At 36.6% G+C, this 14459-nt stretch overlaps 1 protein-coding gene across 1 annotated transcript in view; it reads left to right on the top strand.

Annotated features, from left to right (window-relative positions):
• Nucleotides 1-5006, top strand: part of LOC117330491 (zinc finger protein 277-like) — a 35715-nt gene extending 30709 nt beyond the window's left edge. The window contains exon 13 of the mRNA XM_033888797.1: nucleotides 4332-5006. Within this exon, the coding sequence (XP_033744688.1) occupies nucleotides 4332-4518 (187 nt within the window). The 3' untranslated portion in view covers nucleotides 4519-5006. The remainder of the gene's footprint in view (nucleotides 1-4331) is intronic.
• The last annotated feature ends 9453 nt before the right edge of the window (nucleotides 5007-14459 follow it).

Here is a 14459-nt window from a genome sequence, read left to right as displayed (position 1 = left end):
GGGGCAGCACAGTAGATGTATACATAATGGGGAGGGGGCAACACAGTAGATGTATACATAATGGGGAGGGGGAGGGGGCAACACAGTAGATGTATACATAATGGGGAGGGGGCAACACAGTAGATGTATACATAATGGGGAGGGGGGAGGGGGCAACACAGTAGATGTATACATAATGGGGAGGGGGAGGGGGCAACACAGTAGATGTATACATAATGGGGAGGGGGAGGGGGCAACACAGTAGATGTATACATAATGGGGAGGGGGAGGGGGCAACACAGTAGATGTATACATAATGGGGAGGGGGCAACACAGTAGATGTATACATAATGGGGAGGGGGAGGGGGCAACACAGTAGATGTATACATAATGGGGAGGGGAGGGGGCAACACAGTAGATGTATACATAATGGGGAGGGGGAGGGGGCAACACAGTAGATGTATACATAATGGGGAGGGGGAGGGGGCAACACAGTAGATGTATGTAATGGAGGGGGCATCATGGTATAGATAGGGGTGATGAAAAGAAAACTTAACATGGTTTACATAATAAGGGGCCCTACTTAGGATACATTTCAACTTATTCCCACCATTTTGTTATTTATGTAACAATTACCTTTGTACTTGAATGAGCCAGAGGAAAAGACACAAGTAATTTTAATTAAACTACTCAGCACTGTTATCCTAGTCAATTTTGGTTTGTCCGTCTGTCACTCTTCATTTCCATGCAATAACTGCAACAAATGTTAACAGATTTTCTTCAAACTTCGTGACAAGGTTAAAAGCCTTAAGGACTCAACCAAGTTGAATGCCACATTATTTGAGGAGTTATGGCCCCTTGAATAACTAATAATATCATTTTCTGCTGTTTCTGTGAAATAACTAGTTATTTACAGATTTTCTTCAGCTCGATAACAAGGTTAAATGCTGTCCAAGTTCGATCACCATTTTTGCCAGACATTATTTTGCAGAGTTATGGCCCCTTCATTAATAAAAAAAATTGTTTTCTGCTGTTTCGCTGCAATTCCTCCCACAAATATTATCTGATTATCAGAGTTACCGTCCCCTGACCAGGTCACGTACAGGATAATAATAATTTTGTTAGATCTACATAAGGAAGATTAATTCTGAAATCTAAGGTTACCAAGGTAGAGCAGTAATGGTCTGGCAGGCAGTGCTTATTAAATGGCCTGACCTTGATCCACACAGGTTGTTGCTCATTTGCATATTCATCAAATAGTGTAAGGGAGTCTCTGGGTGTTTCTAGTTATTATAGGAATAGGTGTGCTCGGGAGGACAGTGTTGGGGCACTGTCACTCGTAAAGAGATCGTAAAGTTAGAATTAAATACAATGAGTTTTAGATCGCGTGATTGTGTCCAGATATGCCCTGATGGATGTCTGGACCGAGAGTTATTTATCAATTTTTATAAAAAGACATTATCAATAGGCATGAATATATATGTGATAAATAAAAAAAAGATTTGATTTGCAAATTATGGATGAAATATGAAGCTTGACACCTGACTAGCCCTGCTAGCTCTTACTGACACTGGGAGAGCTTCTCACTGTGATAGAGATCTGAGGCAGTGTGATCGGGTCACACGCCATTAAGTCCGACGGTTTCACTTGGCCAGGTTTGCTATGAAGAAGGACGAGGCGAAGCCGATCCTTTGGGTAGATGTGTATTATCGATGCACCTGTAGACCGAGCTACTGATTGTCGCAAGTAATTATAGACTCTAAAACATCACATTAGTCCTCCATGGTGGCAATGGAGCAGGTAACCGTGGGATACGACCAATGAAAAGAGCCAACAATACCTCAAATTGCTCCTAATATTTACCCGTGGCTGTTTTAATGGTCGATAGTCAATCATCGTTTTATTACACATTTGATGCCAATTGAAGTATTTTTGTGGACAATTATAGTTATTGAGTATAGGATTTCACTAATATGTGTATCCATCATACTATCATCGTTATAGAGGAGGGATGTCAGTGATATTTTGAGTTAAACTGGATCCTACTCGGAGGTAGGACTAAATGTTCCTCAGACTGTCAATATTTTATCTTAGAAAAAGGCAGTAGTAGATGTTTGCTAGTGTGTTGCTTAATTTTTTAAATTCTCTTCCCAACATGTTACTGCTTTTCCAAATGAACTAAACACAAGTTTAGCATTAGGACTTACTCAAAACCTCCCTTTAATGTACATGTATTTAGATTATTTACTTCCATATCAATTGCTTTTTCATTACAGACAATATTATCTACATTTTGTAGCTGCGTCTATATTGATAAGCAAGATTTAAAAAGGATTTTCATTTTCTCCAATATTCTTTCTTTTATTTTGACCAGTTTTGCTGAAAATTCAACTTTTATATATATTTGTATCTGCTAAAATATTAATTACATTATGACCTGACATGACGTTATAATGGTGTCATCATTTTGTCTGTTGTTGATATCTGATAACTCACCTTGTTTAGTTGTAATATCTAATTAAATTTTTTGAAGATATCTGCACACATGATTAAGTTATGTTAATGTTGCTTGAACATTAACAATTCTGGACCTCAAAAAAGAGCATGCTTTACGAGTTAGTGATTTTCATGATTTTTTTTTTTTTCTTTTTTCGCCTTAACTCCTTTCTGGCCTGTAGCATGCTGGGTAAAAAAACTATGATGTTGAATGACAATGAATGACAAACATTGTTCAGAATAACCAAAATGTCTACTGAATGACTTGGATGTGCTTTGAAAGTCACCTAAATAAAGAAATTGAAGATCTTTAAACAAGGTTTCACAAGAGCATTTCTAACAAAGATGCTATCTTCATTCATCATTTACTTCTAAAGTTTATATAGTTTAGACATATAACTAGAACTCAAGACAGGCCCATGGTGCCTCTTGTTTTAATTTCCCTTGTTTCTGATATCATTTCTTGCAGGGTGTTGTACAGTTCTAAATGTAAATCTCTCAGGGTTGCTTTATCTGTAGATATATCGCCATAGTTGACACAAAATTGTTAAACTCCGCCAAACTAATCCTTAAATTGATCAGACAACTGGCAGATTGTATAACGTTAATGTGACGTAAAATGTAAGGTAAGAATAATTATTTGCACACCTGTAGCAGACAAAGTAACGACTTAACGCCAGTCAAGGTGAGAACTCACAGGTAGGTGATATAGGACCGCCGGTGGCCACATGATGATGAGCGGGCCCAACAGGAGCAAGGCTCGCCCCAGAGGAAGTGTGTGTTAATTCTGTGTCAGTGGACACAGTAGGGACACCACATGGCTCCTTGTCATCAGACAAAATTAAGTAGGGTTCTGATTTCAAAGTCGACCATTTATCATGTCGTTGTATACTGTCTCTTTAAATCCATTCCAAATTCAAGAGATTTGTATACTTTCCCCCGGATCTGTTTTCAAGATAGGATTTCATGATAGGAAATTTTTTTCTTTTGATAAAGTAACATTTGGGTAATTTATATGAGCGTGTTTTTGTGTGGGATGTCTGATGACCAGTTACCTGTACGGGTTAGGAATAACACTGGGAGGGGTTAGGGGCGGACACATTCACACTGTAATGGTCACCAGGTCACTTACACTACAACATTTAACAGACAGACATGGCCTGATGGAGTAATCTCAAATCAAAACTGACCAATCAATTCTGGTGGAGAGTTTGGGGGGAGTTTGGCTGAAACTTACACCTTTTCATTAATATGAGGTCTACCAGAGGTTTGCATGTTCTCAATGACCATGTGAAACCAATATCTGGTCCAATGAAACCCTATAGTTTAAATACATCTGATACAGATTGATCATATTTAAAAAGTGTAGTGATGCAAAAACAGACACATTACATTAAATACCAGGCCCTCTTGTTAAAGGTGTATTGTGAAAAATGGCCAGTAAAATTACTGTCTCTGGGGTTTGTGGTGTCAGATGTCTCAAACTTTGGTTAAAGATTCTTTATTCTCAAACTTAACTCCTTCATCAGGGAGGTCGACTCAAAAAGGAAATTATGTTGAAGTCTCGAAACCCTTTTGGTGATGAAAGTTTCATATTTGAGTCCATTTTATTGAAGGTATCAAATCTTTAATTTGTTAATTGTTACTGACATTGAGATGTCCTTGGTTTGAGATGTCTGAATCCTGGATCTTTAGTTTGAGGTACAGTATATGAACTTTGATCTTTTTATTGGTTGTATCAACCTTTGATTTGTTTTGATAATGAATCAGAAGTTAGAATTCTTCATGTTGAATCATGGGTATGATATATTCTGATCTTAGTATTTTCTCTGACACTATGTTATTTTCACCATCAGGTATTTCTTCCCTACCTACGAGAATGACAACCTTCTGTGTCAGCTACAGGACGATGACGGAGAGGACCAGTGGGCTGGTCATGTGACCTGTTGCCAAGGCAAAGTGACAGTTATTGCAGAGGATGTTCCAGATGTAGGACAGACCATTTTATCTGAAGAAAGGGTCAGACAGGATATAATTTCCTAGCAGTGACAACAGGAACCCAGTCTTCTCTGATACCCTCTTCCTGCGAAATATAGAGTCACCACCAGTCAGTCATGATATCTAAGATTGATGAATGTTTTTAGCTCAATTGGTCAGAGGGACCGGTGATCTTAAGCCATGGCACATCATCTGTTGTCAGCAACTTTTCACTACTAGTCATGAACCACTAAGCAGATTTCAACCAAATTTGATATGGAGCATCCCTGGGTGAAGAAGAACCGAACTTGTATAATTGATGGACTGTCCGCTATGGACCCATATGTGAGATGGTGTACAAATGTATATGATATCGAAAATAACTGAATTGCGATTTGTTTGCAATTTAGAAATCCTGTTATTGACTGGCTTTGAGGACAATATGGAATTTGTTAACATGAATATCTGACTACAGCTCTTTACAGAGATTAAATTGTATCTGAGGGTTCACAATAAGATAGGTTGTCCTCACAACCTGTTATCAGCTGTCTTGCCTTTTTAGGTCACCTGAGACAAAGTCTCAAGTGACCTATTCTAATCCCCTTTTGTCCGTCGTCGTGCGTCGTGCGTCGTCCGTCGTGCATCCGTAAACAATTTACATTTTCGACTTCTTCTCCAAAACCCCTAAACCAAACTCAATGAAATTTGGCATGAAGCTTCTATGGCTAAAGGTCAACCAAAATTGTAAATAAATTATATGGTTCCCAACCCCCAGGGGCCTGAGGGGCGGGGCTAAAAAGGGTCAAATTGACTAAAACTTCAAAAATCTTCTTCTCTACTCCCAGTCATGGTGGAATCAAACACTCTTCATAGATGGAAGGGTCTTAAGGTGCTTTACCAAAATTGTAAATTTCATGACCCAGGGGTCTAACGTTTGCCCCTGGGGAGGGGGTAAACTTTACTATAGTTTATATAGGGAAATCACATTTTTGACTTTTATTTGTTTTATTTCTTTTGGAATTCATTCTAATTTGGTAAACATTGTCAGCATGGGATGACAGTTTGATGGCATGCACATGTTGGCCCTGGTTGACCCCCAGGGGCTGATGGGCGGGGCTAAAAAGGGCCAAATTGACTGAAATTTCAAAAATCTTCTTCTCTACTCTCGGATAATAAGGAATCAAATACACTTCATAGATGGCAGGGTCTGAAGGTGCTTTACCAAAATTGTGAATTTCATGACCCCGGGGTCTCAAGTTTGCCCCTGGGGAGGGGGTAAACTTTACTATAGTTTATATAGGGAAATTACATTTGACTTTTATTTGTTTTATTTCTATTGGAATTCATTCTAATTTGGTTAACATTATCAGCTTGGGATGGCAGTTTGAGGGTATGCACATGTTGGCCCTGATTGACCCAGAGGGGCTGATGGGCCGGGCTAAAAATGGTCAAATTGGCTGAAATTTCAAAAATCTTCTTCTCAAGACCGAAATAAGGTAGAATCAAATACTCTTCATAGTTGGAAGGGTCTTAAGGTGCTTTACTAAAATTTATTAATTTAATGACCCTGGGGTCATAAGTTTGCCCCTGGGGAGGGGTTACATTTTACTATAGTTTATATAGGGAAATTACATTTTTGACTGATTTGTTTGATTTCTATTGGAATTCATTCTAACTTGGTTAACATTTTCAGCATGGGATGAAAGTTTGATAATATGCATATGTTGGCCCTGTCTGACCCCTGAGGGCTGATGGGCGGGGCCAAAAAGGGTAAATTAAATTAACTGAAATATTTCAAATCTCAGGTGACCGTTAAGGCCCATGGGCCTCTTGTTTTTTATCACACTTGTCTCCAACAAATTCTCCATTTTGTTTTGTCCAATAACTGTATAAGACACACGTTAACATTATCATATGTAGCGATGGCATTATAGTTGAAAATAAACATTGTTTTACTATATGAACAATTAGGTGTATGAAAATCATGAGTGGGAAGACTGAATCGCCCATTATCACTATAATGTGACCGGATGGTGTGTCCTGCTGGATGTCTTTGGCAGTATGCTTCGGTGAGGTAGCACTATAAAGACAGCATCATTTCTGCATATTAGCTGTTGATAGGATGTTGAAAAATACTAAAACTAAACTGTTATGCAAAGGTATAATATTAAGCTCAAAATGTTGTTTGAATCATTGTTATTTATTCATTAAATTTGTCAGAATATGAAATATCATTTGTCATGTGTGTTGACTTTTCCTTCTTTGAAGGTGACTAAATTAGTACCTTTTTAGATACACATATAAGTTCTCGGGTATTTTCAGGCAATGACAATTTATTGAATTAATTAGATGTATTGATTATGTACCAGTCACACCACATTTGAAGTTTAGTAGATGGACTTGGGTTAATCTCTCTAACAATTATGTTTTCGATTCAAAATTGGATACATATTCTGTGTGGATGAAAATCTGCTATGTCCATCATTCATGAAACAATTGACCATTTGGAGTCCCTAGGTAGTTACCACCAAAAAGTGCCCTTATTTCTAGAGGTAACTACATCTATGATAATCAATGGATTTTTTTCTCTTTCGCTCCCAGTACCCCTGGAATATGTCATCGCAAAATTGTTCTCTTAGCTCACAGTACCCCTGGAATATGTCATCGCAAAATTGTTCCCTTAGCTCACAGTACCCCTGGAATATGTCATCGCAAAATTGTTCTTTTTCGCTCCCTCCCGGTACCTCTGGAATAAGTATTCGCAAAATAGGAAGCATACGACTATAAGATTAGTCCAGTATTTTTTTGTTTTACTTTCAAGATGGCTGTAACTGAGCCGATGTTGTCATGACATATTCCAGAGATGTAGAGAGTATAACCACTGGTGTACCGAGGATGTCATGTGTCTCTATCTGATACTATTTGATAAGGATACCTATCTGACTATGAAACTTCCAAAGAATATTATATCATTGGTAGCCCTAGATAACAACCAGTCCGTTATCCAAACATTCATAGTACCATGTTATGACCGTCCAGTCCTGACACTGTATGCTTCAGATGATTGCTCCAGAAGTGGGATTAGATAGAGCTCTAGATCGCGAAGGACTAATGCATTGCAAGTTGTCTTGAGGATGTAATCACAAAATTAATCATCATTTGAAAATATCTCTGGGCCAATATTCAGCATGAATATGTGACACTGAAATTATTGAAAGCTTATCAGAAAAAAGTATTTCATTTCATTTTTAAAATGTGATGTATTAATATAACAAACATATATATAATTTAACCCTCTGAACTTAAGATCAGGGACACAATATTCTGTATGCATTTCCTTCGTGTCAAAGTTTCCATCTGGTTTGTCTATGGTTGCAGCTACAGCCTTCACACTCCGAGGATACGATTAATTGTATTTGACTAAGATATATAATTTCTTGTATCGCCGAGTCACCAAACGTTATTTACCTGTAGAAACACTTTGTCGTATTAGCGGTGTATAAAGTCTCGACCTTAAGTGTTCATTTATGCATAATCTGCCTAAGTGCCATCAACTTTGAGAGAGAAAAACGGGAACATGCGCATCATATTCTGTATTGTCTTAATGCTATAACGACAACACCATCTTTATAATATGATAATCAATGGATGCAGGCAATATGCCTCTATATCCATATATGAATGATTGGTTTATAATGTGTCTCTTCCGGATATTGTGTTATAATTATAACCCGTAAAACAGGACACTGTCTGGAATAAAATCATTGCAGTTCATACGGTTATGAACCGCCAGAAAATCTCCATAGATATTCATTTTTATCCTCCTCACTACTTCTGTTAATGTGAGGTTAGATTGATGTTTAAGAAATTGCCCGCGGATAATTCAAATCTTAGAGAAGCTATAAATCTATTTTAGAATATCTGATATTTTCCAGGTTTGACGGTTTGGCTCTCTTATACCTTAATGCCTGCCACATATGGTAGTAAAGACTTTATACACAATGACAAAAGTTAACTGATTGGGTTTGGGATAAAAACAATTGGTCACGGATTGGTAGTGACTGGTGACTGGAGGGGAAACGTGTTGCCATACTTACCGGTATAATCATGGATTGACAAGTGAATCATCGCTGTACCAGTGTACGGAATCTGTATCACTTTGTTTAAATATTCCAACACTTTGATGTGTCAGAAAGTAACGAAGAAAGAATTTAAAACTGTATTTGTCCCTAAGCGATAGTAAAAGTGAAACCTCTACATTGTTATATGCGGTTAGGTGTCAATACCATCAATCAAGTTAGCAACAATTTTTTTCAGTAACCTGATGGATCACAATCGTATTGTCTTAAAATGATTTGAAAACTGACCTGTGATGTAAAACAGTCCTTCAAATATTTGCTTTGTATCAAGTAATATCCTGTTTTCAAAGGTTCATTGGCAAGGATGCTAATGCATTTTCCCTTGTTTTAAATGATTACGACTGGAAGCATTATAGAACAGCTCATCGTCAATGCATTATTGAAGGCAGTCAGAATAGCAGATATTATTAGGAACATACAACAGTTTGCCAGATTGCCATATCCTTGTCTACTGCCATCTAAACAAAAACCTCGAATGCCAAAATATGTACAGCATATTGCTTACCTTATATAAATTACGCCATGTCAAAAAAATCCCTGCCGTTTTAGACTTAGGCGGAACCTGAAATAGACATTTACCATTACAATTTTGCTTATTAAAATTCGGAAATGTTTCAAATTTCATCACAATGTTAGTGTGTCACATGTTATATTACTGATAAAATGAGCATTATTTTTGTCTTAAATAAATAATTTCATGATAGTACAAGGATCAACTTGCTGTTTATTATCCAAGAGTAACATCTTTGGGCGTTTTTTATCCCCACCTAGGACCAAATGTTTTGTTATGTACTAAATGTTGGTTCAGGCTTGGAAATCCATATTTCCAGGTCTGTCGTTTATATATAATAAACGGCCAATTTCATTCTAAACTTGGTTGTCTGTCTTATTTGTTATGGTTATATGCATTTGGTCCAACAAGCTTGCCCTCACGACAGTCATGTATAATATGTATTAACGCTAGATGCATTTAAAAAGGCATTTACTGAATTCTGTTTACAGTAACTATATAATATTTTCATACATTTAGTATATGAAGTTTGAATTTATAACACTTGGGTTACGTTTATTTCCCTCCGAGTATGGGGTCGTGTATTAAGAACAATACATATTTTGTCACCAATGTTACTAGCCACTTCCAATACCTTTTGTTAGTACACAATATTGTATTTGGAGTCCAGTGCATTACAGTAAATCGTGGATCAATTCATAGCTCACGGAAATATAGATCGTCTTATATAATGATAGATACAGCGATAGTTTAAAAAAAAAAACACTTCCCTGGATTAACAGGTAGAAAACCTCTCGTGTACCTTATTGCGTCATGTCTATTTTTATCACACGGGAAAAATAGAGTATTGTAGGGTTTCTGACCATCTGATACAGTTTATACCTACTTCACATTTGATGACAATATGTCACCAAGGGTTGCCTTGGTCTTCAAGGAGTGCCCTTTGGTCTTCAAAGATTTGCTTCCAGACGTCCAAACAAATTATTATTACACGTTCTTTAGTAAATATCTTAGATAGCGAGTCCAGTATCCTGAGAGACAGTTGAAATAATATTGTGAAAGACAGCTATGAGTCCAGTATAGTGAAAGACTATATTGTGAGACAGTTGTGAGGCAATAATGTGATAAACAGTTGTGAGACGATATTGTGAGAGACAGCTGTGAGGCAATTTTGTGAGCGACAGTTTTGAGACAATATTTCGAGAGACAGTTGCGAGGCACTATTGCGGGATCGGTCTTCAAATGTTTTACGAGCAGTGACGTTTTATGAAACATTAACATACAGGTTTTGATTTATGCTGACCTTGACATCAATGTTTACATTTTAATATATCCGTCTATGTAGGTTGACACTGTTTCTCGTCGTGTTATTGGTTGGAGCACAGCCAATAAGATTGTAGGTTCAGATACATAGATCCTGGTTTCGTTAAGGTATCAGACAATTCTGTTTCGATTTTTTATTCATTGAGAAGGTTATCATTCTGGTGTCGTCATCTGAGTTTACATCCAATTTTTGGGCTTGTAGAGTACATCACCTTTGTCCATTCCTCCTACTGCTGCTGTTGCTTGCTTCATTTGTTCTGCATCTTCAGTTGAATACCAAAGGACTAGTGGCAATCTGCTTAAATAAAATACCACGATAAAAAGTACATGTAATGAAAAAATAATAATAAACAATTCAAAACGTTACAAAACAGTGTAAAAAAAAGACAATAACAACAAAAAGAAGGCTGTCATACACTTCTCGTGTAACAACCAAAGTTTAGAGTCGCTGACATATCCAAATGTCTCTTTTTATTCCGACAAGCGTGGATATCGCAAAATCATGCAGATCATTAATACAAATAACTATTTCAATCTTGATACACAAACTGTATTATTAAAGACGCGGTGAAATCGTGTGAAATCATACTGTTAGTTTTTGATAGTTTAGTTCTTGCAAAACTCGGTGACCGTTTTAATAACAATAAATGCCAGCATACCTCACTGAAACATCTATTATATAATATTTCCATTATGCTATGTTTGAATTTGATGGTAGGATACGTGTAGAGGAACATATTGTAATTTCAATAAATATGTGGTAGAGTGTGTTTGGTTTCCTGATGCCTATTACTCATTACTGAAACTCATTTCTCACACTCTGACATCTTATTCAACTGGAAAATTGATTGTCATGTCCGGAAGAAAGTATTTGTTTCTCCCTGTAATGTGTCAGTTACACAATTAATAATTCAATTTCCCTTACTTATACAAGTAACAATATACACAATTTTTTGACATAGTAACTCCTTGCTCTCCGACACCTCGTTCAAGCGGATAATTGTTCATCAACCCGTAAATAACACTTTGTTTCCCCAGTAACGACAATGGGGTATTTCTAACCACTTGTCAACAGGCCTCAGTCATTCTGCTGGTGTAGTCATTTATCACATTGGACTGATTCCTAGATACGGCCCGGCGATATCTGGTTCTCATTTGGAAACATTCGTGTTACTGATTACATTGATCCAGGGTCCCGGATGCACCAAACCGGTTCAGGGTTAAACCAACACCATATTCTACCTTTGAATACAGATTCCAAGATAGCATTTCAATTCCATCTCGGCTGTCAAGATAATCAGAGACAAAGTTTATTTACCTTGAGGCATTGAAATAACCACTATGGTTGTATGTTGTGCGTATCTCTAAATGTGAGAATTTGTCGTGTGAATAAAATACTGAACATCAAATTGTGGTAAACCTCCCAGGACGTGTGTTGATTTAACCAGACACTATCTACTGGGTATTTCAGGGTGTTGGGTAAGGTGTTGAAAGGCGAATGGAACTCAAACTAATACATACACCCAACAACAATACCCTTGCTGATGAAAAAGTCTTTTACCATGACAACTTAATCCAATTTGAATTGTTTGTAGTTATATTGTATTCTAGCTTGAAAGGTATCACTCGTCCTATTTACAGACGTCTAATTTAAATGTTCCATTCTAGGTGGTACTGTATGACTGTTTAAGGGTCCATCAATACCGGTGATTTATGTTATAGCCCTGTCTAATTCCACTCCTACCAGACCCTTATTCTGCTTCTGGTTATTTTCTCCAGAAGGGGGATACCTATTCCCTCCCATTGTTATGGCCTCATTTCTTCTGGATTGATTTTCTACAGTTAATTGAAATAGCTCTCTCCTTGATATATTCTCCCCCTTTTTGGCAATAAAATTCGCTGATTTGGCGGAAATATTTAATTGAAATATATTTTCTGAATGTTTGAGACATTGTGAACCTTCGTTAGTAGACAGTTTGGTACAGACATAGGCGTATGTTAGACAAGACAAGGCAGTATTGCTTTGTCATTTTATTTCCGGAATGTTGGTTGATTTGAATACTGTACGTGACTATTATCAAACCCTAACCAGAAGATATGTCTGCTAATTTGCTGGTTTATAAACCTTGAATTCATAGTTTTGTTACTGGTATAACGTTTGTGTCATGTGTGTGAATGAATTGAAATTGAATGTATTCGGTATATTTGAATGATGCTAATTTACCGGTGTTCCGTATAATGTCTAGTGTATTTGATGATTTTATGGACTTGTACCATTGTGTGAAAAGGCAAATAAGAGACTTAATTTAAATTGTGTCTATGTTCGATCAAACGGCGGGGAATCAATGTTACAGGTAAGTCATATGAAATAGGTAATTTGATTAAAAGTTTTGTGTAAAAATACAGTAATTTCAAGTGCTGTAAAATTGACTCCTATTTAATACAGCGATCTGTATTTAGTTCATTTGCTAAGTGTGTCTGAAAAGTCACGATCTGACAGAGACATAAAACCAGACAGATACTTTGATAGGAAGGTGTAGATATCAAGCCCTATTCGGATGAGACGTATTAGTGCCCTAGCTGGCATACCCATCACTAAATTCAAGGCTCGGTTTGTAGATGTTATCTTCGAGGCAGATCTCTTAACGTCATGCAAGGACAGAATTATATAACTATTTATAAATACACCACAGCAGTCTATGTCTCCAGGGATCGCAGACATGTTGGTCGTGACATTAACTTGGACGGATTTATTTGTTGATATAAATATATGTTTAATGTTGATACTGATGCTTCTAAATCTAGTAAGTGACAGTATTTTGATTAAGGTTAGAAAATGAAACTTATCTGCCAAAATTTTAATTAGATTGTAAATTTTTACTTAGTTTCTTGTATCGAGGAATGGGTCAGGAAGCTCTCCTTTGTTGCTAAGATCAAACAAACGCTTCATTTAAGTGATTAATATGATTTAATTAGAAGCGTGTCCTGGAAGTGGATTGCATTGATTCGCATTTTACACATGCAGATAGTATCGGTCTTATCCGGCAAATGGTTTGACATTGTTTGAGAATATATTTATGTCCTGTATAACAGATACGGAACGAAATTTATTTTGGTGAGAATTTTAGTGTAATATATGAATTTTGTTGTCGGTGTATTAACAGGTGACAGGACGTATCTTCTGCATGAGTAAAGCTCGGCGACAAGAAGTTGATGTATAAAGATACATTTACTATGACAAACCTGTAGGTATGTCAGGTAAAATTGGCCTTCATATCAACCACAAATATTTTGTTATTTATTGAGCGCTCACCTTACAGCTAGGGGTCAGTTTCGTGTAGGAACTTGACCGATACTGTGGTCAGTAGCTGGTAGAGAATCATACATTAATATTCTCACTAGCTTCTATCGGTGACCACATCTTGGGATAATTTAGGTACCCGGGCAATGTGTAATGTGGTGAACTCGATTGACATTGAGTGGAACGTAAAGACATAATGTCCTTTTTATATGATGGACATAAACTATATCTACTTTAGATGTGTTTATACCTTACACAAATATTTCAATAACATACACATAATGTTTATTTGAAAGGTGAAACAGTTTTCATCGTGTTCATGTGTACTTATTTCACATTGATAATTGATTTTAAAAAGACTTTGTTCAATTTATCGATATGTATATTTAACTTTAAATTATCATCCATCGTGTATTACTACAGATGGTCATGTTGCCTTTCTTTTTATTCTTAATTCGGGCATTCTATATATAGTATTGAGAATTCCTTAGCATCATGACGAGTCATAGAAAGACGATACAATTGTAAGTTGGAGTTTAAGTAACTGGGATCGTCTGTACTTAACTCCTAATTTGTATTGAAAGGTGCAAATATCTCTTGTGCATTTTACTTTTATTGATAATAAAAAAAAAAATTCTTACCAATACCAATACCAATACATCATAATGATTTAGTCGTCTCAACGTAGTTTATTGATTACTGTAAATCACTTATATTTCGTGAATATTTTATT

The sequence above is a fragment of the Pecten maximus genome, chromosome 7 (assembly GCF_902652985.1).
Source record: "Pecten maximus chromosome 7, xPecMax1.1, whole genome shotgun sequence".
NCBI classification, from domain to species: domain Eukaryota; kingdom Metazoa; phylum Mollusca; class Bivalvia; order Pectinida; family Pectinidae; genus Pecten; species Pecten maximus.
Note: the sequence above shows the minus strand (reverse complement) of the source record. Positions and strands in the feature narration are given on the sequence as shown.